This window comes from Hemiscyllium ocellatum, chromosome 8, assembly GCF_020745735.1.
Source record: "Hemiscyllium ocellatum isolate sHemOce1 chromosome 8, sHemOce1.pat.X.cur, whole genome shotgun sequence".
Taxonomy (NCBI): domain Eukaryota; kingdom Metazoa; phylum Chordata; class Chondrichthyes; order Orectolobiformes; family Hemiscylliidae; genus Hemiscyllium; species Hemiscyllium ocellatum.
Genome location: NC_083408.1, coordinates 64135578 through 64160052, shown reverse-complemented (window position 1 = coordinate 64160052; position 24475 = coordinate 64135578). Strand labels below are relative to the sequence as shown.

Sequence of the window (24475 nt, the reverse complement as noted above, 5' to 3'; positions counted from 1 at the left end):
GAATTGCCTCCATTCAAATGTTGGAAAGGGAGTAGTTATTACCTAAAGGTCTCATAATGTGCACAGTTTTTGACACCTTGGATTTTGAAGTTGAACCAGACAGCTGGCATCCTTGCTATCCCTGAGCTAAGCATTCACATCCTCACTGCATACTTCACTGACTAGTCTTTCTTCATCACATACCCTGTCTTTGACCCTGCATCACTGCAACTACTACTGAAACTCTCATCCATCACTTTTTAACTTCTGCATTCACAATGTACATATCTTATGGCTAGTCTCCTACCTTGCATTCTTGTTAAACTTGCCTTTTTTTCCTAACTACCGAGTTCTGTACACAAGTTACTGCACTCCTTACTCATTGGCTTCTGATCCTACAGCGTCTGTTGTAAATCTTAACCATTTTCAAATCTTCCTTGTTCTTAATCTCTAAACCTCTGTAACCTTCTACACCCCTTCAATCCTCTGCAGTCTGTGTACTCCAGTTCTGACTTGTATCCCATTCTTAATTTTCTTCTGTTGCCTAGGATCCAAGTATTGGCATTTTGGTGTGGTAGAGCATTGTGTGTGTACGTAAACCAAATAGACTGCAGTAGTTCACAAAGTTAACTTGCTACAATTTTCTCAAGGGTAACTGGGAATGGGCAAAACGTTCTGGCCTATCTAGCAACTCTCAGTTTCTGAATGAATAAAATGTTGTTTAAATGAACTTTTCCACTGCTTTCCCTCACTTTAAGATGCTAATTAAATCTTACTTTTATGATCACTTCTCTTAAATTCTCATTAGATAAATTAATCAGGAGGCATAGGCTACTTGGCCCCTTCTGTGCCATTAAGTAAGATCATGAATTATCTCGTTGTGGCCTTAACACCACTTTTTTGCCGACCTCCCATAACCCTTGAATCCCTTTGATACAATTTCATTGCAACTCAGCCTTGAATGTATTCAGTATTTGAGTCTCTAAAATAATTCCAAAGACTAAAACTGAGAAGAGAAATGTATCCTCATTTTTGTTTTAAAGTGGAGACCCCTGATTTTTAATCTGTGCTCCAAGTTTTAGATTTCCCACAGATAAAACATCCTCTCAGTATCTACACTAACAATCACAAAAACAAACTTACAAATTTCTGTAAAATCACTCTGTCTTCTAAACTTCAACCTTTTCGTTTAAGACACTCCCTTCACCCGAGGATTCAGCATATTGAACCTTCTTTGAACTGCTAATTACAGTCACGAGCCTGTAAAACTTCTCGTATGTCTCAATTTAACAACTTGTTTGATCATCTTCCTTTGTAGCACTTTACCATTAAACGTGCAACACACATACAAGTTATTGCAGGTGTATCCATCTGAATAAGTGGCTGGAATTCAATCACACACTTGACTTCATTCTTCTAAATGGAGATGATAGTTTAATGGTTTTGGAGTGAGTTATTCATTTTGACTTGTCCAGACCAAACATAACCAGACATGTTGAAATCTTGAGTAAAAGGAAAAGGCATCAGGCAAAGATGATGGGGAATGTAAATTCTCAGAATATAAATTCAGTGACTTTAAAATTCCTGTGTAAATTATAACCCATTCCAATCGGATCGTGGAATGTCACACCGGGGGGCTGTCAAACAACTTCAAGTAAGAATAGAAGGGTTGCTGGACTCAATGCTAACTGTTTTCTCTCCATAGATTTTGCCAGACTTGCTAAGCTTCCCTAGTAATTTCTGGTTTGTTTGTTTAAAGGATTCCTGTGTTAAGTTAACCTTGGTTTGACCAACTGAAGTGTGGAGGATAGGGTTTGAATCATTCAGGATTATAATGAATTGGCAGTCTCACCTGGAATCATAATGAATTTGGGAACCTTGCCTGTGGATCAGTGGTAACAATTATTAATATTGCTGCTCCTGTTCAACTTCTGATCAATGATGATCTATGTTAGAAGTCTCAATAAAAGTCAAGGAAAGGTGCTTGAGTACTTTGAAATGGCTATTGCCTGCAAAATGTTAGCTATTGTTTCTAAGTCCAAGCCTGAATTTTCAGTAGGTCCTAAAGCAGACGGGCATGGGATGCTTCAAGAATTTAATTAAATATTCTGGAAACCTCAGCAAACAACTCCAATCTTGATCTTTGATGAAGTAATTGTAGTTGCTTGGGCCACAAACACTTCCATTACAAATTTTTGGCAAGATTACCATGACTGTAATGAGAGTTCTGTGACTCACAACTACCTTTTATTGTACCTGATGTGAATTCACCATTGGAATTATTTTCCATTTGGTTTTGTTAGGGTTAAATTATGTCATATTCTTCAATGCTTTGATATCTAGTCAGTTTTAAATGGTTTATAGTAATTATCATTCAAATATTTACATTATAATTGCATTAAAATTAGTTTAATGCTTGGGAAACTTGTTAAGAATGTTATTAATTTCAGATGTTAATTTAATGTGCCCTGGATTATACTGTGGGAGGTCAACAATAGAAAACAGAAATGACAGCCATCCACAGTTTGGAGAATGTGGGGTAAGTGGTTTTGTACGTTTTTCATTTCTTGTGTAGAGTAAAACTGACAATGATTAAAGGTGCAATTAGCCCTTAGAGATCACAGGTTTACACAAGGGCTTAGGTGATAGCTGTTATTCAAGCAATTTAAAAAAATCCAGTATTTGTATATTCATTAATATTGAACAACTTTTGTGATTATGTTTAGTATGTGAAACATATACAGAGGAAGCTTGATTATCTAAAGGATACGGGCAGGGAGTATTTCGTTTGGTTAATTGAATGCCAGATAAGTTTAGCCAAGTGTTGGGACCTTGCAAACTTGCCAGACAGTCTGATATTCGGATAATCCAATGCCAGGTAATCGTAGCTCCTTTGTGTTGATCATACAGTCAGGTCTGTATTTCATTCTAAATGTGTCTGGGTCTTCTATTTACAAATTTGCTCATAGGACTCTAGAATGATGTGGCAATGCCAGTGTTGGACTGGGGTGGATGAGGATATAAGTCACATGATACTAGATTATAGTTCAATAGGTTTATTTGAAATCGCAAGTTTTCGGAGCACTGCTCTTTTTCGGGTGAAATCTATGAAGCAGCATGCTCCGAAAAGCTTGTCATTTCAAATAAACCTGGTGGAATATAACATGGTGTTGTGTGACCGCTGACTATCTCTCTGGAGGCAGTGTTTTCTTAATTTTGCAATTAGCATTTGCAAGTTGGATTTATCAAAGTATAGAGCTAATGACTGCTATCTGTAAACTAAATTCATTATATGGTGCTGCGGCATTTGTTTTAATTATAGATAAAAAGATTGAATAATTATTAATTTATTCACTGTTTAATCTTGTGTACTTGAAGGAGTGTATTTATATGTTCGAAGCAGACTTGTTGACTCCATAATTTGAATGAAAAATGATCATCCTGATGCAAGTCACTGAATAAACTGCCATTGATTTGCTTCTGGATTCAAACTACAAGCATTAAGGTGCTGTGATTTTAGTTGAAATAGATTTATAGTTTGAATTCATAAAGAAATACAGGTTGTTTTTAGACATGCCACTCTCATCTTGATCTTATTTCCCAAATTGTGTTTTTCTCCTTCAAATCATCTAGCAAATCCTTCGTTTTCTTGCATTTCAATGAAAACTAACTTAAATACACTTCTTTGAATGTAATCTTGTGCAGAACTATTTTATACCTTCATGTAGTATACACTGGGTGAAAACAGCTGTCGGGTTCGTATGACGTTGAATGTGTTTTGGACTTCTATTAGCCAAATTGTAAAGAAGCAAACTTCTGAAATTGACAAAACTCTCAAAAAGCTAGACCGTGACATAATAACTAAAAGATAAGCACTTTAGAAGAATCTAAGAATGACGTAATTGGTAGGGCTAAGTCAAAATAGCTGAGTACCAAAGCTTTCTTTGTATTGGCCAGGAACTGCTATTGAAATGTTTCCAAGCTGACTAGAGAGTTTCACAAAGGTAATTAGAAATCTTGATGGCCTGACCTGACTAATGGGCTGAATGGTAAATAATATCTTTTGTAATTGGACAGTTCACATAATAGGTAATGATCGCATTAAATCAATTCCTTTTGATATGCAAAGAAAGATTCCTTGAGTACAGATTATTGTGGTGTTGCATTGACTGGCAATAGAGTACTTGAGGCATGCTCAGGAGTACTAATAATTCTGTTGTACTTTGATATGATTGCTTAGATGTTAGCACCATGCATGAAATCTTGCTTGTAATTAAAGAAAATAGATCATCAAATTATTTCAGAAATTGATTTTGAAGGGGTTAATGACTCAGAGTCGCAGGGTTGTACAGCACGGAAACAGACTCTTCATCCAACTCATCCATGCTGACCAAATATCCTAACCTAATCTAGACCCATTTGCCAGCACTTGGCCCATATTTCCTCCTCTCTCTACAAGAATCTCAGGGAGTCCCTCTCCTACTGCAACTCCCAGGTCATTTCCTCTGCCCTGAAGCTCTTCAACCCCAGGGCATCAATGTGGACTTCAACAGTTTCCCCATTTCCCTTTCCCCCATCTCACCCTAGTTCCAAACTTCTAGCTCAGCACTGTCCCCATGACTTGTCCGACCTGCCTAGCTCCTTTTCCACCTATCCACTCCACCCTCCCCCAGCCCCTGACCTATCACCTTCATCCCCTCCCCCACTCACCTATTGTACTCTATGCTACTTTCTCCCCACCCACCACTCCCCTCTAACTTATCTCTCCACGCTTCAGGCTCTCTGCCTTTATTCCTGATGAAGGGCTTTTGCCTGAAACGTCGATTTTACTGCTCCTCGGAGCTGCCTGAACTGCTGTGCTCTTCCAGCACCACTAATCCATATTCCTCTAAGCCCTTCCTATTCATATACCCATCCAAATGTTGTAATTGTACCAGTCTCCACCACTTCCTCTGGCAGCTCATTCCATACATGCACTACCCTCTGCGTGAAAAAGTTGCTCCTTAGGTCCTTTTTTTATATCTTTACGCCTCTCACCCTAAACCTATGCCCTCTAGTTCTGGACTCCGCCACCCCAGGGAAAAAGACCTTGTCTATTTATCCTATCCATGCCCCTCATGATTTTCTAAACCTCTGTAATTTCATCCCTCAGCCTCCGGTGCTCCAGAGAAAACAGTCCCAGCTTATTCAGCCTCTTCCTATAACTTAAATTCTTCAACCCTGGTAACATCCTTGTAAATCTTTTTTGAACCCTTTCAAGTTTCACAACATCCTTCCGATAGGAAGGAGATCAGAATTGCATTCAATATTCCAACAGTGGCCTTATCAGTGTCCTGTACAGCTGCACCATGATCTCCCAACTCCTGTACTCAATACTCTGACTGGCACAGTGGCTCAATGGTTAGCACTGCTGCCTCACAGCACCAGGGTACCAGGTTCGATTCCAGCCTCGGGTGACTGTCTGTGGAGTTTGCATGTTCTCCCTGTGTCCGGTGGGTTTCCTCCAGGTGCTCTGCTTTCCTCTCTCAGTCCAAAGATGTGCAGATCAGGTGAATTGGCCATGCTAAATTGCCCCATAGTGTTAGGTCAGTTAGTCAGAGGGAAATGGGTCTGGGTGGGTTACTCTTCAGAGGGTCGGTGTGGACTGGTTAGCCGAAGGGCCTGTATCCACACTGTAGGGAATCTAATCTAATCTAATCTAATCTAATATCAAACACAGCCTTCACTATCTTATCTACCTGCAACTCTACTTTCAAAGAACTATGAACCTGCACTCCAAGGTCTCTTTGTTCAGCAACACTCCCCAGGACCTTACCAAAGTATAAGTCCTGCTCTGATTTGTTTTTCCAAAATGTTTTTCCTTGCATTTATCTAAATTAAACTCCACCTACCACTCCTCAGCCCATTGGCCCATCTGATCAAGATCCCATTCTACTCTGTCCTCCAATTTGTGTGTCACTTGCAAACTTACTAACTATACCCACTATGTTCACATCCAAATTATTTATATAAATGACGAAAAGCAGTGGACCCAGCACTGATCCTTGTGGCCCATTACAGGTCACAGGCCTCCAGTCTGAAAAGCAACCCTCCACCACCACCCTCTGTCTTCTACCTTTGAGCCAGTTCTGTATCCAAATGGCTATTTCTCCCTGTATTCCATGTGCTCTAACCCTGCTAACCAGTTTCCCATGAAGAACCTTACTGATCATGTCTGCTGCTCTCCCCTCATCAATCGTCTTTGTAACTTCTTCAAAAACTTCAATGAGGTTCACGAGACATGATTTCTCACACACAAGGCATGCTGACTATTCCTAATCAGTCATGCCTTTCCAAATATATGTAAATCCTGTACCTTAGGATTCCCTCCAACAACTTGCCCACCACTGATGTCAGGTTCACTCGTCTATAGTTCTTTGGTTTTTACTTACCACCTTTCTGAAATAGTGACACCATGTTAGCCAACCTCCAGTCTTCCGGTACCTCACCTGTGACTATCAATGATACAAATATCTCAGCAAGAAGCCCAGCAATACTCCAAATTCTAACAGTTAGGAGCTAGTTTTAATAGAAATGGTTTTGCAAATATATTTCCATGAGTTTATTCTGGAAAAACGTGACACACAAACATTTAATGTAAATTGGTAATGAGAAGATTCTTTTTCATTTATCTTAAAACAACTGCTCTGTAGGTATGCCCAAGAGGGGAAAGAACAGATGAACTGAGGATTTGTCGAAAATGTGAGGATTCACCGGAACTCTACGATTGGTTGTACTTAGGCTTCATGGCAATGCTGCCTCTGATTTTGCATTGGTTCTTTATCGAATGGTATTCAGGGAAGAAAAGGTTAGTGTTATTTTAGAACAATAAGTGTAAATGGTGGTGTTACTTGGTATTGACTTTTACATGTGAAGATGTCACAGTAGGTTAAATGTTGAGTTTACCCTGGTAGGAAATGAATTAGTAGAGACTGAGGATGTGAAAGTCATCTTTGGTTGCTGCAAGGAGTCCATGTGAAATGCAACTGAATAATCTTAGTTCTGTTTATAGTTGAGAAACATTTTCTTGAAGTCTTTCATCTTGTACATACCAGGATAATTTGTAAGAAACACCAATGTAAAGGGTAAACAACATTTTATGCTCTGAGGGTGCTAATCAATTAACAAGTAGATTTTAATGAGTAGAGGCATTGCTGTGCAGAATTACGTTAGAAGATGACTCATAGTTAACTTCCAAGCTTTGTTTAAATTTTAAGTCATGCAGGTTAACTCTGGTTTAGGTCTTGCTCTGAGAAATGAACCATAGATTGGTTTTCACTTGTTTTTGTTGCAGCAGCAGCCATATGTGTACTTGTTCTTTCTGTCTACAAAGAACAAGGTCCTGTGTATTAAGATATGCATTTTCCAAAATGCACAAATGCACCCCATTGCAAGCTGACTAACAATGTTAAATTAGTTGTCATCTTAGCATATTCGTCAACTGCTGTCCAAATGTTGATTTATATATCACATTGGATACTGTGATTTGAGTTCCTCAATCACTGGCAGCTTTTAAAAAGAAAACTGATGGGATATGGATTTTGATGGCTGGCCAGCATTTATTGCCTGTCCCTAGTTGCCCTTGAGAAGGTGGAGGTGAGCTGTTTTTTTTGAATCACTGCAGTCCAGGTGCTGTACGTTGATCCATAGTGCCCTTAAGGCCCATTGAGTCTGCTCTGCCATTCAATCGTGGCTAATAATGCAATTCTCCTGTCTTTCCCCTGTAACCCTTGATTCCGCTATTAATCAAGAACCTATCTATCTCGATCTTAAATGCACTCAATTACTTGCCACTATTTCCTTTTGTGGCGAGGAGTTCCACAAAGTAACCACCCATTGGCTGTAGAAATTCTTCCTCATCTCAATTCTAAAGGGTGGTCCCTTCACTCTGAGACTGTGCTCTCGGGTCCTCGTCTTTTCAAGTAGAAACATATTCTCGACATCCACTCTATCCACGCCTCAGTGTTTTGGTAAGTTTCAATGAGATCCTTCCTCCTCCTCCTAAGCACCATTGAGCACAGACCCAAAGTACTCAACCTGTCCTCCTATGACAAGCCCTTCATGCCCATAGTCATTTTTGTAAATGGGCGGCACGTTGGCACAGTGGTTAGCACTGCTGCCTCACAGCGCCAGAGACCCGGGTTCAATTCCCATCTGTTCCTCTGTGTGGAGTTTGCACATTCTCCCTGTCTCTGCGTGGGATTCCTCTGGGTGGTCCGGTTTCCTCCCACAATCTAAAAATGTGCAGGTTAGGTGAATTGGCCATGCTAAATTGCCTGTAGTGTTAGGTGAAGGGGTAAATGAAGAGGAATGGGTCTGGGTGGGTTGCACTTCGGCGGGTCAGTGTGGACTTGTTGGGCCGAAGGCCCTGTTTCTACACGGTAAGTAATCTAATCTAAGCCACCTCTGGACTTCCTCCAATGATGGCACATCTTCCTTAGATCGGGGGCCCACCACCTGTTCCTTTGTCAACATTTCTGCCTCTGACGTGCTTCACCGTTCCAATGAAACTTTCTTTTCCAAGCCCTCCCTCTCTCTGGGCACAGACTCCAATTATTCCTCTGCACCTGGTTTTTAGTTCATTTAGTTCTAACGACAGGTCACTGGACTCAAAACATTAACTCCTTTTCTTTCCTGTCCACAGATGCTGCCTGACCTGCTACGTTTCTTTTTGTTTCTTTAAGTTTCTGTTTGTTTTTGTTTATCAGTAGTTATTTGTTGGAATGAAAGTAGATTTACAGTAGAATTCTCTATTCAGTATTAGAACCCTTGCTGTTCATAGAGGTTGACAAAACAGAAAAAGGCCCTTTGGTTCATTTTAGGTGCTTGTCAAAAACAATCACCTAACTATTTTAATCATGTTTTCCAGCAATAGTTGTCATATATAAATAACCTAGAACTTTGTGTACAGGGCACAATTTCAAAAGTTGGAAATATTATGAACTATAAGAAGGATAGAGTAGAATTTGAGATGTATGTAAACAGATTGGTGGTACGGGCACTTGTCTCATTTTCCCTCTGATCCTTCTCTTGTTTTATGTTGGGTTGCTGCTATTGCACTCTACATCTATTGTTCCAAGATCTAGAACCACCTCAGTCACTGAAAATAGCTAATTTCTAATTGCTCATTTGCATTCCTTCATAAGTTTAAGTTTCTTCGAATTTTTCTGAATCTTAATCAGAGCAGCCTCTTATTTTGTCTTTTATTTGCATTTCGTTATACCTTGAAATAAAATCTGTTGTCATTATTTTAAAGATACAAAGTTCATCTTAATGAATCAGATTTTCTTTTTCCCTATAGTTCCAGTGCACTTTTTCAGCATGTGACAGCATTATTGGAATGTACTGTTGCAGCTATTGTTACATTATTGGTGAATGATCCAATTGGGCAACTGAAAATCCGATCCTGCCGAGTGAAGATGCTGTCAGACTGGTATACAATGCTTTATAATCCGAGTCCAGATTACATCAATACATTGCACTGTACACAGGAAGCTGTATTCCCTTTGTAAGTATATGATTTTCAATAAAGAGTAAAATTGATTTACTCACTTAATAGTTATGTTAATTTACAAATTGCCATACATTTCAGACAAGTTAGAGCTCCATCTTGTGTACATCTGTATCAATTTTAAAAACCATAGTGTATTGATAATCTATAAATTGTGTTGAATTATATTCAGATAGTCGGCATGAACTGGGACTTCACTTGACCACTGACCTGTGAGAGCTGTTATGTCACAGTGTTAGTGTCCCATCTTTCAGCCAGGAGGGCTGGGTTCAAGCCCATTTGTTCCAGATGTGTGTAGTGCTATTTCTGAACAAGTTGATTTAAAAATATAATACTTTTGAGTACCCACCATGTAATCGTGTCATAACATAACCATACAGGTTGATTAAACAATGGCTCAGCTGGGAGTTGTGGGACCCAGTGGAATTTCAATCGTAGTAGACGCTGAAAGAATTGCCCAGAAAATTGAAGATTCCACTCGCGATTTCATTATGTTTTGTACTCAGCATAAGTATCCATTTTATTGGGAGGGATCTGATTAAATTAGTGAAGTAGTTAATCAGGCAAAATTGATTATTAAATAGATGGTGAAACTCTTGAGGAATTATTCAACTGACTTCATGTGTAGCTCGCATACCCCCAAATACAAATCTCCCAGATCACTTTTGTCCCCCAGACTGTGCCCTGACATCCTATTACCCTCTCATCACTTCAGATCTGACACCACCCTTTGGATCCACACCCAACTTCCCCTCGCTCCAGACCCACCACCCTGCTCCGTAGACTGGGTAAGTGTCCCTTCCTATTCTTTAACCCAATTGGCCTCCCCTCAAACACAGTTCCTCTTGACCTGACAATCTCACTGCCCCGCACCCCTGCTGGATTTGATTTCTCCCACCTATCCTGACCTTTCCTAAATACACCATCATTTGCCTTGCACAGGTGCACTACACGTGCTACCATCAGGCAACCTGTCTTCCCCAGCACCCTAACCTCACACTTAACATATGTATTTATGTATAATAGCAGAAGAAAGGGATTAGGAGAGCTAAGAGAGGGCATGAAAAATCCTAGGCGGATAGGATCAAGGATAACCCTAAGGCATTTTATGCGTATGTGAGAAACATGAGAATGACGAGAACGAGGGTAGGTCCGATCAAGGACAGTAGTGGGAGACTGTGTGTTGAGTCGGAAGAGATAGGAGAGGTCTTGAATGAGTACTTTTCTTCAGTATTTACGAACGAGAGGGACCGTATTGTTGAAGAGGAGAGTGTGAAACAGACTGGTAAGCTAGAAGAGATACTTGTTAGGAAGGAAGATGTGTTGGACATTTTGAACAACTTGAGGATAGACAAGTCCCCCGGGCCTGACGGGATATATCCTAGGATTATGTGGGAAGCAAGAGAGGAAATTGCAGTACCGTTGGCAATGATCTTTTCGTCTTCACTGTCAACGGGGGTGGTACCAGGGGACTGGAGAGTAGCGAATGTTGTACCCCTGTTCAAAAAGGGAATAGGGATAACCCCGGGAATTACAGGCCAGTTAGTCTTTCTTCTGTGGTAGACAAAGTAATGGAAAGGGTACTGAGGGATAGGATTTATGAGTATCTGGAAAGACACTGCTTGATTAGGGACAGCCAGCACGGATTTGTGAAGGGTAGGTCTTGCCTTACACGTCTTATTGAATTCTTTGAGGAGGTGACCAAGCATGTGGATGAGGGTAGAGCAGTGGATATAGTGTACATGGATTTTAGTAAGGCATTTGATAAGGTTCCCCATGGTAGGCTTATGCAGAAAGTCAGGAGGCATGGGATAGAGGGAAATTTGGCCAATTGGATAGAAAACTGGCTAACCGGTCGAAGTCAGAGAGTGGTGGTAGATGGTAAATATTCAGCCTGGAGCCCAGTTACAAGTGGAGTTCAGCAGGGATCAGTTCTGGGTCCTCTGCTGTTTGTAATTTTTATTAATGACTTGGATGAGGGAGTCGAAGGGTGGGTCAGTAAATTTGCAGATGATACGAAGATTGGTGGAGTTGTGGACAGTGAGGAGGGCTGTTGTCGGCTGCAAAGAGACTTTGATATGATGCAGAGCTGGGCTGAGGAGTGGCAGATGGAGTTCAACCCTGCCAAGTGTGAGGTTGTCCATTTTGGAAGAACAAATAAGAGTGCGGAATACAGGGTTAACGGTAGGGTTCTTAGTCAGGTGGAGGAACAGAGGGATCTTGGGGTCACTCAGGTGGATAGAGCTTGTAAGAAGGCCTATGGTGTATTAGCGTTCATTAGCAGAGGGATTGAATTCAAGAGTCGTGAAGTGATGTTGCAGCTGTACAGGACTTTGGTTAAGCCACATTTGGAGTACTGTGTGCAGTTCTGGTCGCCTCACTTTAGGAAAGATGTGGAAGCTTTGGAGAGGGTGCAGAGAAGATTTACCAGGATGTTGCCTGGAATGGAGAATAGGTCGTACGAGGATAGGTTGAGAGTTCTCGGCCTTTTCTCGTTGGAACGGCGAAGGATGAGGGGTGACTTGATAGAGGTTTATAAGATGATCAGAGGAATAGATAGAGTAGACAGTCAGAAACTTTTTCTCCGGGTACAACAGAGTGTTACAAGGGGACATAAATTTAAGGTGAAGGGTGGAAGGTATAGGGGAGATGTCTGGGGTGGGTTTTTTACCCAGAGAGTGGTGGGGGCATGGAATGCGCTGCCCGTGGGAGTGGTAGAGTCAGAATCATTGGCGACCTTTAAGTGGCAATTGGATAGGTACATAGATGGGTGCTTAATCTAGGATAGATGTTCGGCACAACATCGTGGGCCGAAGGGCCTGTTCTGTGCTGTATTGTTCTATGTTCTATGTTCTAGTTGTCAAAATGGGTCTCTTGTGATTCTGAAGTTTCAGAATCCTGCAACTGTCTGCTGAGAAAGGGGCCATTGATTGTCTTCTCCCTAAAGTTCACTACAAGAGAATTGTCTGAATGGAAGTCCAGTTCTGCACTTCTGAAGGAGTCTTGATTCAAATTTCTTCTGTCAGAACTGTGGAGTTCTAATTTTGTTTTGTTTTAAAAAAGGTTACAGTGGCAATCTGCACAAGATTGCTAAACCTCAAAATCCTGCCCTGTTTTTATATGTTAAAAAGGGACATTAAGATCTTGTAGAAGATGGTAGTGCCTGTGTGTCAGAAAGTCCAGATTCAAGTCCTACCCCAGGATTGATGGATATAGCTCTGTCATAATACACTCAGGCTGACTGAAAAATAAACTATAAAAATAAATCACTTTGTAAAGTGGTTACCTGTTAAGCGAGCGACTGAGTTTCAGTACAGGTTGATCTTTGAACAGGTTGATGAAAAAAAACTATCTAGATGTAAAACACTCTGGCACTTAAATCATTGTGTCTTGTTCCCAGTTGAGAAGGAGCTGTTTCACCAGAAAATACTTTCCTTGGTTTCCACACCTCCCTTGGTAGGTTTTTTTCACATTAAATAAAAAGGCATTCACAGTGATTGTGTCTCTACCTCTAGACAAGGTGCCTGGGTTGAAGTCCTACCTGTTCCAGGTAATAATCTCTCTTAACAAATTGGTTAGAAAAGATTTATGAGATATTCTCCTTTAATGGGTAGCTCTTTCCTTGAAAAGTTAATTAATTCATTGTTTCAAAATATATTAAAATACTACTTATTAAATCTCTAGGGTGGCTGAGTTAGGAACTTGTAGTGTTAGCTCTATAAATAAATAAATGACAATAAAGATAGTTCCTGTACTATGCTTCACCAACTGATTTCCTGAAATGGAACAGTAAGTAATGTTTTTTTCCACTTCTATTAACAAAGAAAAATGTACTGCTTATTTTTTGAGCATGTGTTATGCTTTTCACAAACTCATCGTTAAAAGTAGTGAGGGAGCACACACCTTAAAATTGGAAACCAGTGTTTTGAAAAATGGGCATCTCAATTTCACTTCTGTTCTCTGCTAATGTTTGTTTTTAATGGTCAGTCTTTTTTTTTGTTGTTTTGTTTTCAGATATACTATTATCTTCATATACTATGCCTTTTGTCTGGTTTTTATGATGTTGCTTCGTCCACTCCTGGTTAAAAAGATTGCCTGTGGTCTTGGAAAATCTGATCGATTTAAAAGCATTTATGCAGCTCTCTACTTTTTTCCAATTCTGACAGTACTTCAGGCAGTTGGTGGAGGCCTGCTTTGTAAGTACATTTCCGTGTCTAGATGTTACCTTCGGATTTAGCTACTTCTCTCACAAGGTTTTGCCACAACCTATTTGACCCCAGCAATTGTCCAAACCAGCATAATTTAATTTTTAATACTTTTTAAGACATGTTTTGAGATTTACAGTATATAATTATCAGCATTAACATGTAGAGATTTTTCTGCTGTAATCAATTTTACTTTCTTTCATTACCAATTTCATATCACAAAACACATTCTACATGCCTATAACCAGAGTGTATTATTCCTTCTCACCTTTGACTGTTGCATAGGAAAATCATGGCACAATTACTTACAATGTTTGTTTTTCATATTATGTGACACCATGCCCTGGTTATACTTTATTTCCTATTTATCTAAATGCAACTAGCATTTGTCAAGCAACGATCTAACCCTGGTGTCTTCATTTTTAGTGTCTATCTCTTGATTACATCATCTTTAATATGGGAATCAATGTCAAATTGTATGCTCGTTTGCTCACATTTTCAGCACCTCATGTGATCCCTTGATTGTGTTGGTGCTGTCAATTATCTTGTCCATCTAAAGGCCCAGCTTCTCCAAACTCAACATCAGAAAGATTGAAGTCATTGTCATTAGTCATTGAGATATCCAGTACGGTAACAGATTCTTCGGTCCAACTAGATATCCTACATAAATCTAGTTCCATTTGCCAGCATTTGACCCACATCTCTTTAAACTCTTACTTTTCATATGCCCATCCCGATGCCTTTTCAGTGTGATCATACCAGCCTTCACCATTTCCTCCGACAACTCTTTCAGACATGCCACACTCTGTATGAAATAGTTTTGCCTTAGGTTCCTTCTAAATCTTTACCCTCTCACCCTAAACCTATGCCATCTAGTTTTAGACTCCTTCACCCCAGCGAAAGGTCCTTGCCTATTTACCCTATTCATGCCCCTCATGGTTTTATAAACCTCTATAAGGTCACTCCTCAGTCTCCAATGCTCTAGGGAAAATAGCCCCAGTCTATTCAGCCTTCTTATAGCTCAAACCCTCCAACCCTGACAACATCCTTATAAATTATTTCTGAACCCTTTCAAGCTTCACAACTTCTTATGAGCGAGTTTTGAGAAGATTTGTAGCTCAGGTTGAGGTTCTGGACATATGTTTGTTGCTGAGCTGGAAGGTTTGGTTTCAGATGTTTCATCACCATACTAGGTAACACCATCAGTGAGCCTCCGCACAAAGCACTGGTGGTATGGCCCACTTTTTATTTGTATGTTTAGGTTCCTTTGGGATGGTGATGCCATTCCCTGTTCTTTTAACACTTTGAGTTGGATTCCACAACCCCCCCCAAAAAGAAAATGGGCAGGAAGTGACGTCACCACAGGAAATGACATCACAAAATGGCATCGCCATAGGAAATGGCATCACCAACCTAGGGAAACCTAAACACATATATAAAAAACGAGCCATACCACCAGTGCTTCATCCGGAGATTCACTGATGATGTTACTTAGAATGGTGACAAAATGTCTGAAACCGAACCTTCCAGCTCAGAGAGCAAACCGACATACAAAACTTGCTATAGCAAGGTGACCAAAATTGCACACAATACTCCAAATGTGGCCTAACCAATGTCCTGTACAGCTACAGTATGACCTCCCAACTCCTATACTCAACGCGTTGACCAATAAAGGCAAGTATACCAAATGCTGCCTTCACTATCCTAAATACATGCGCCTCAACTGTCAAGGAGCTATGAACCTGCATTCCAAGGTCTCTTTGTTCAGCAACACTCCCTGGGTCCTCACCATCGAGTATATAAGTCCTACTCTGATTTGCCTTTCCAAAATACAGCACCTCACGTTTCTTTAAATTAAACTCCATCTTCCACTCCTCTGCCCTTTGGCCATCCAATCCAAACCCCGTTGTACTCTGAAGTAACTTTCTTTGCTGTCCGTTACACCTCCAATTTTAGTGTCATCTGCAAACTTAGTAACCATGCCTCCTATGTTCACATCCAATGTAAATGAAAAAATGTGCTCCTTTGCCACTGATTCAATTATCTCTCCTTTGCCACTGACCAAATTGTCCAATATTGGCTTTGAGAATTTCCATTTCTGTTCCTTTGGTACCTCTAATGTGCAATTGCATGTGTTAGTGCACTCTGCAAAAGTCTCTCGAACTGAGCTAGAGGTTGAGACATTGAAGAATGCTTTAGGACTTAACTGGATAGTTACCCGGGAAATGTTAAGATAGGAAAAGACCTTGTCTAATTCCTGGGTAATGAATAGTTGCTTATTCATAAATTTAACATTTATTAAAAAAACTTTTGTCTTGCATTCATCAGAACTGGGATGCAAGAAAGCAAACTTAAACTGAAACATTACTTATACAGTATGAGAAGAGGGTGCTGCTTGGGTGGAACATTGTTGGTATGGAGATGAAGTAGGAACTGTCATTCTTAGTTTCCTGAGACTTGGACTCTGTTTGGTCAAGATCTTAAGTTGATTATTAGTGTACTTCTTGGCACAGTCAGAATTAAGTAATTTTGTCCACAGAATCACATTTAATATTGGACATTTATGGGAGGGAACATAAATGTCCCCTGGGAGACTGGGGAGGGAACACTCCTGTCTGTTGATTGTTGTGCGGTGTCCATTCATCCGTTGCCGTAACCTCTGCTTGATCTTGCAAATGTACTGTGCCTCAGTGCATCCTTGCCTGGGGTGTGAGATAGACATTCGACCTTGGACCTTTGGGTGAGTGTCTTCTAAGGCATACTTTGGGACAGGCAACACCAAAAAGTGGCCGCGCAGAGGCTGATAGCCAAGTTCGGTACCAATGGGGATGGTCTCAACTGGGATCTTGGGTTCATGTCACACTACAGGTGACCCCATTGCACTACACGCGTGTGCACTCCCGCAGACCCTTTCTCATACACTCCCACACTCACCCTCTCACAGACTGATGCCCCTTTACACTCTCACACACACACATTCCATCTCAGACACTCATTAACCCCCCCCCCCCCCCCCACCGCCACAAACACACACACCCCCAGATGCACACACACACACATAAGTTTGGGTGGTGAAATTGTACTTGCAGAATTACATTTTATTTGCTCAAAAACTGCATGAATCCACGTAAGATTCTGTAAATCCATTTTTTAGATTAGAATCAATCAGAATATTGCACCAGACAGACAGTGTTACACAGGGCAGTTTACACCTTCAATGCATTACCTGGGCTGACATGACATTTGAGAATGTAACTTTTAAAAAAAAAACATTTGCGATTTACATCTGAAAGGATTGAAACATGGTCATTCTAAAAGATGAGAGACTTGACAAACAATCCAGGTCTTTTTCAACATATAATTTCAGTTACATCACAATGTAATCTTTTGCGATAAATTCTGTGTCTTACAATCTTATACCCACAACCACCTGATGAAGGAGCAGCGCTCTGAAAGCTAATGATTCCAAATAAGCCTTTTGGACTATAACCTGGTGTTGTGTGATTTTTAATTCGAGTTTCCCAGAGATTTTGTAATAATCACATACCCACTATTCTTCACTGCTTATGCATAAACCTTGCTTTGCATATGCAGTTTATTATTGAAGGTGAATTCATTCTGAGTATTTTACCCAAAATAAATTTGACCATGTAATGCAGTTTGCTTGTTTTGCTCAAAAAATAGTTAAAAGGACAATATAATGCATAAGATTGACAAATGGTATTTCTTAAATTTTTAAAATTATAATTCATTCTTGTAGTGACACTGCTTATAATTAGTTATAGTCCAGCTTGCAGATAATTCTGTAGTCATTATTACCTTCTAACTGGTTTGGGGAACAGTTCTGATTAAACATGAGAAAGAGATACCTCTGAAGGTCAGTTGATGTTTTACCCTGCATTTAAATGATCTCATATGCTTCTAGAATGTATCTAATGAGTTGCCATTTACTCTCACAGGTATACATTTTTTTTAAAAAAAGTCAGTCTTTTAATTTATTCTGTTTATATTTGCAAAATAAATTTAATCAACATTTTTATGTTAAGATATTGTGCTGAGAAACAATTAACTAATTTTTGGTCATTTCTTTTAGATTATGCTTTTCCATACATAATTCTAGTCTTGTCATTGGTAACTTTGGCAGTATACATGTCTGCTTCAGAAATACAGGTATGTCAGAATACTCAAATAACAAAACTATGACAGAAACTTTATTAGAAATTCTGGAATACTGTAGATTTAATGTTGTATAAACTGTCAATTTAGTATTTAAATATTTTTAACTAAGATATAAAAGAGACCTATGGGGCAACTTGTTCACAGAAGGTGCTGTATGTGTGGAATGAGCTGTCAGAGGAAGTGGTGGCAGCTAGTACAATTGCAACATTTAAGAGGCATTTGGGTGGGTGTATGAACAGGAAGGGTTTGCAGGGATATGGGCCGGCTGCTGGCAGGTGGGACTAGATTGGGTTGGGATATTTGGTCGGCATGGACGGGTTGGATCGAAGGGTCTGTTTCCATGCTGTACATCTCTATAACTCTGTGACTCTATGTGTAGTAGAAAATGGTACTGTGAATTAAAACTGAATATATACTGCAAAGGTTTTATTGTAACGATTATTCAATTTGTGACAACTCAGTTTTAGGGAATTAGGTGAATGATAAATATGATCAGTTCCCTTCTGTTGCTGAAATTCTGAATCGCTGTGAGCGCGTATGATGAAGGACTGTTCAAAGTGTGGCACATTAAGTGTAATGTTGTTTTGTAACAGCAACAGGGGATAAATAAAAGTTTTAAAATAACAAAAATGTATTTTTCATTTACAGACACACAAGGATCTGATCACCAAAAAGAAGAGACTGGTTGTTCTGTTTAGTCATTGGATGTTGCATGCCTATGGAATAATCTCAATTTCAAGATTAGATAAACTGGATCAAGATCTGCCTCTGCTGGCTTTAGTACCAACTCCAGCACTTTTCTACCTGTTAACTGCTAAATATACAGAACCTTCAAGGATATTGTCAGAAGGTGGCAATGGACATTGAAAAGGGGCACATACTATAGAACAAGGGATGTTTGAAACAGATTCTAGCTGTTTGTGTAAGAATCAGTATGATTACAGTATAATTACTATTGCTTGTTCGGCTGTGATGTGCTGTCTGCTTTATTTATATTTTATGTACATAATCGATTCACATGCTTTGACAAATCAGCATTAAAATGCAGATAAGAAATTTTATTTCAATAAATTGGATCCATCTCTCATAACTGCAGTGGATTACATAAAGTGTAAATTTCAGCTTCTTTTTCATCCTGTGGGGCAGAATATAAATGGTGAATCTTTTGCAATGATACAACTGTCCAAACCTAATCAACATTAATTTTCAACACTGTGTTTCTGAACTTTGGCTAATGCCAGTTTATTGGAAGAATTTATTTGATCTCCTTGAACAAAGTGCGGTGGTGGGTCAGTTGAAAGGGCCTGCCTACATCGCCAATTAATTGGTTCTTTCAGAAGCTGCCCATGGTTTTTTTGAATATTAAAGGTTAGATTTAAGTTGCCACAATAATTATCAGTCTACATTTTGTTTTTCCACTGTAACTTTCACCCATCCATTTTCTAGTGGAGTTCCTCTATCTATACAGAGGAACCTCGATTATCCGAAGGACACGGGTGGGGTGTATTTCATTCAGTTAATCGAATGCTGGATAACGTAGTTTAGCCAAGCATTGGGACCTTGTGTTGTTGCCGGATACTCAAGTTCTGATAATCAAGGTTCTTCTGTATGTAGTTAGCTTTCTATCATGAAAGGTTTGGTATTAATATTTTCTTGAGGCAATGTTTCTCAAGTATAATTTGAAACGTTGAGATCTTAAATACAAAAACTGGAAGTATATCTTTCAGAAATCTCAATGATAAATGTTTTAAAACATAAAGATTTGGAGGGAATTACGAACAGAGACCTCTGATACTGCCAGTTAAAAGTGACTAAGTATTTTTCACAAATTTCAAATTAAATATTATTAATAGGATTTAATGATATTTTCTTACCTATATAATGTTGTCATTGAGGTGATGTGATTTGTTTCATCACGCATCTTTCCTTTTCTTCTGTAATTTAAAGATAAAGTAAATTTTAAAATAAGTTTAATCCAACTAAGAAAGTAATTTTAATCAAATATGGCCTACCAGTAGGAAGTGTGGCTCCCACAAAGGACTGCAGTTTACTTAAGTACTGTTTTAGCTGATCACTAACGTAGCCAACCGTTTGTATTCTGCTATAGATTTTCTGCATCAGATCCTGTATTGTGTTTAGTACACACTGTTCACATTCTTCAGATTCCTGCAAAAGTGGCATTTGTGAATTCTGTGATAAATACATGCATAAATACCAGTAAAAATCTTTGTTACTCACTACCTTTTGAACCCTAGCATCCAGTGACCAGCTATTCAGAAGATTATCTAAAAACAAAGAAAAAATAGTATTACTTTGGTAGCATGTGTTAATTAAGGTATATTACTCCGAGTAGAACTAAGTATAGGTAGTCTTTCAAACAGGGACACGATAGTGCAAACAGTATGCATGCACTTTGTGTCAACAATAATGATTAAATTGTAGATGCATTTTGCTTGAAATTTGTATGTAAATATGAGGAAAAAATGACAAAGTTTAAACATTTAAATTCTAGAACACTTATATGATTTATGAATGCAAATTGAAATTTTTCAGGAGACTGAAATCATTTTTCTCACTATAATAGAATTGTTTGCATCCAAGGTATCTGAGGTGAGCCTAAGTTTGCACATATAGTAATTAATTTGTTGGTAGAAATATTTAGGAATAAAAACTGACTATAAAGTATCACAATTACGAGGCTTGATGTTAAACACTGGAATGTAAACTTTGTGACATTGTGTTAAGTTCTTTTCACAAAACAGTTTTTCAGATGATGCACCGTAGATGATTTGTAGTTCAATATCCTGTTGGTTTTTTGCTGTGATTTGCTTTTCTCTTCCTTCTTTGAGTGAGGCAATGACTCTCACCAGTTGGAAGTTGCACTGTCAATGAAAGATAGGAAAGATTAATTGGAATATATTATTATTAATATGCAGCTTCATTGTAATCAGAGGTGTCTCTCATCCTGCAGATTTTTACAGCAAATTCGCTGAAAGTGATTAAGAATGGAAATCCAGACCTTATTGCTTAACTTTCTCAGCTAAAGGAACGGATAGTAATGCCTAACCACAACAGCCATTTTTGCTGCGCTGTTGGTTAAGGAAGAGCATGTGCAAATGTGAATATGCTTTATTTTACTGTTTCATGCAGGAATATTTCTTTCTTGAAGAGATTCTGCCGTTCAGATGCATGTAAAGTGTAAATACATACAACTAGTTTTAATAGAAAACACTGCATTGCTAAATAATACTTCACTCACCAGTTTCAGTTTGCAGTTTTCTATCTCAAGATATTCAAGTCTTCTGTTTGTTTCATAAATATCTGCCTCCATGAATTTTAGTTGCTCAGCAGTATTTTTAACTTGGTTATAGAGGCTGAGTCGTATTGCAGCTAACAAAGACTTCAGTTGTGGCTGATGCAAGAAACAAATGCAATAAATGTATTCTGCTATTGGTATATTTGCTGTTCAATTTTTTTTCCAAAATCCACTTTACAAAATATGAAGGTCCAAAAATTGCTGGATGTGTGAGTTGATCATGGAATGGTGTGGTTGGGATTTCCTGAGCATCAAATTCAACACTTACTTAAATTTAACTAATTATAGAAATAATCACCAATGAAGAATGAAAATAGAAATAGGATGAGACAAAGAGAAATAAAGGAAAAGAAAAAGCCAGCAAACGTCCAGATATAATCTACAATGTGCAGGAGTGTACCTATTCAAATGTTGCTTTTTTTGGCCTCCAACATTGAGTGGCATAGGCTACTCAAATCACAGATGAAACTGGGCAGTGCAACATGAAATATATGGAAGGAGCTGAATTTGTCTTAACTGCATAAATCAAGTAATTTCATAAAACAGGAGTCTCATGGTATGATTTTTCTTTAGTTTTGATAAGGCTAGAGTACTGAACTGGAACAGATAGCATAGTCTCTATTTATCATAAGTTACTGTTTTGCTTTACATACTAATGATAGCTGGCACAAGAAACTTGCCATTATTTCTGAGCAAATTCTTGTTTTAGCCTTTTTACTGAACTCACTATAATGAATAAATGATTGGCCATTAATTGTGAATTTTAAATAATATTCAATACCCATTCTGGTTGCTGTTCATTGCATGCTTCATATATTTTAAATTAGTTTCTTTTAGCTAGTTTTTAATCTTTTCTGTTATGTAACTTGCTCAGAGTTCTCTAACCTACTTATTTTAACATGAAAAGTAAGACAAACACTTTATTTATAACCGACTTAGTCAATGTACAGGTTCAATGTTGCACAGTTTGTCCAATATTATTTAAAATGTGTACTGTTTAATATTAGGTGTTAGGATTTTCATGTGGGTTATTTGAGCTGCTCCTATAATTTTGGAAAATTATACTGCTTTTCTGACAATTTTGCTAAAATTGCACTGAAGGTAGGTACAATTAACTAAACACCCTTAAATTCTTACCCATTGAGATTTGTAAATTGTCTGCTAAATTACCAATCTTCATACCATCTAAAGGTCTTTGCATCTAACTGGAAGTTACATGAAGTAGAATACCCTTTGACAAACTTTCACTTTTACAACTATAACCCTTCTGAAAGCATGCAGCTTTTTCTTTGTAAGATTTCTCAGCCTCTGGTTTTCATGGTAGCAGCATTTATGCTTTCTCATCACTTTTTCTTGCAGCTAAAGTATTATAAAATCTGCCAATGACATGGAGAATTCGTTGGTGCTGGTCATAAATCTGGGTGTGGATGTACTATTGCCTGTTTTTCCAAGCAAACAGGAGATTAATCAAATGGAATATGCCAAAAGCATACACAGCTCAGTAGCCTGCAAATCCCTATTTGGGTACTAGTAACAAAATTGGGAGCACTGCCCAATAGACTGGTCAAATAACAATTTGACACTGATACAGAAGTATTTCTATCAGTCAATCAAAGCAAGTTGACATGCAAGAAAAATAAGCACTTGGGAAGATAAATGGCATGTTAGCTTTTATTATCAAGAGATTGGCATTTAAAGATGGAGAAATGTAATTTACTCCAATTAAATAGGATATTTATCAGGATATACCTGGAGTATTGTGCGGTTTTCATTATTTTCTGTAAAAAGAATACAATGACTGCTCTTGAGTGATTCCTGGGATGAAGGGAATAATCATGAGCTGAGACGGAGTAGACGTGACCTGTGTTGACAGGGAAGATACTGAGAAAATGTTTCTTCTGGTTGGGAGATCTAGAAAAGAGTCGTGATTAGAATATGGATTGGCTGTTCAGAAAAAAATTCTTCAGTCAATAATTAGAGATGGTTTGCTATTGCTACTGGGCTGTGAGAACGGTATTCTAAGTGTTGACACAGGAAAAGCCAAAAAAAAAGCTACTATGCAAATTCAAGAAATCAGAGGAAAGAATTCAGACATCAAAGGAGTTGCTTGCTATTGAGTAGTATTTCTTCAGTGCAAGGAGCTTGGTGAATAGGTAGATGAACTGAAGGCACCGACAGAATTGCAAGCACGTTATACCTGTTACTGACGTCACTTAAAGAAGGGTGTGAGGGAAGGCTTGTTTCTAGCTGTGGGTTTTGTTTTAGACAGGATAGGAAGGCTGGTGTTTCCTTTTGGAAAAGGGGTTTTGAAATATTAGTTAAATATTGCAGATCATGCATTAACTGTACAGAGGAACATGGCTCAATGGTTAACACTGCTGCCTCAGGTTTCCCAGGTTTTCTCTGGGTGCTCTGGTGTCCTCCCACAGCTCAACGATGTGCATGTACGATGCTTTGGCCATTCTAAATTGCCCATAGTGTCCAGGGATGTGCAGGCTAAGTGATTAGCTGAGGGAAATGCAGGGTTTCGGGGATGGGGTGGGATGCCTTTCAGAGGATTGGCCTGGACTCGATGGCTTCCACACTTTAGGGATTCTATGAAAAGTGGTCATCATTCCTGCTGGGTGTATACTCTACAGATGTCCAAATGTTCAAAGAAAGAAACAAATGAACAGTATTAGATTAGATTAGATTACTTAGTGTGGAAACAGGCCCTTCGGCCCAACAAGTCCACACCGACTCGCCGAAGCGGAACCCACCCATTCCCCTACATTTATCCCTTTACCTAATACTACGGACAATTCAGCATGGCTAATTCACCTGACCTGCACATCTTTGGACTGTGGGAGGAAACCGGAGGAAACCCGGAGTATATACACGGGAATTCTTAAAATATATCAAGGAAAGCTCTTTTACCTCGTACATAGCAAGACCAACGAGGCAAACAGCACGTGGTGTTTTTTCTAGGGAATGACTGGGTAGGTTGAAGGGATACCAGTGAGAAAACATTTTAGTGTTAGTGACAATTAAGTTAGTTTTAGACTAGTTATGGAAAAGACTAAGATCAGGACTAAAAGTTTTAAATTCAGGAAAGGACAATTTTATTAAGCTGAGGTGTGAACAGGCATAAATGGGCTTCAAAGAACTACTTGAAGGTAAACCAGTAGTCAAGCTATGGAGTTCAGTTAGGGAGGAGTTAAAGAGGATTCATAACAAATGTTCTCAATGTAAAATGGCCTCCGAGGG

The 24475-nt window shown here is 38.9% G+C and overlaps 1 protein-coding gene across 3 annotated transcripts in view; it reads left to right on the top strand.

The window, feature by feature from the left end:
• Window positions 1–21337, top strand: part of jkamp (jnk1/mapk8 associated membrane protein) — a 43085-nt gene extending 21748 nt beyond the window's left edge. For 2 of the 3 annotated variants that reach the window (XM_060828407.1, XM_060828406.1), the window contains exons 2-7: window positions 2430–2518; window positions 6672–6826; window positions 9320–9526; window positions 13544–13725; window positions 17828–17904; window positions 18562–21337. In XM_060828407.1, the coding sequence (XP_060684390.1) occupies window positions 2441–2518; window positions 6672–6826; window positions 9320–9526; window positions 13544–13725; window positions 17828–17904; window positions 18562–18780 (918 nt within the window). In that variant the 5' untranslated portion in view covers window positions 2430–2440 and the 3' untranslated portion in view covers window positions 18781–21337. Of the gene's footprint in view, window positions 1–1809; window positions 1875–2429; window positions 2519–6671; window positions 6827–9319; window positions 9527–13543; window positions 13726–17827; window positions 17905–18561 lie in introns of those variants that run through there. The other variant, XM_060828408.1, reaches the window with a different exon arrangement.
• The last annotated feature ends 3138 nt before the right edge of the window (window positions 21338–24475 follow it).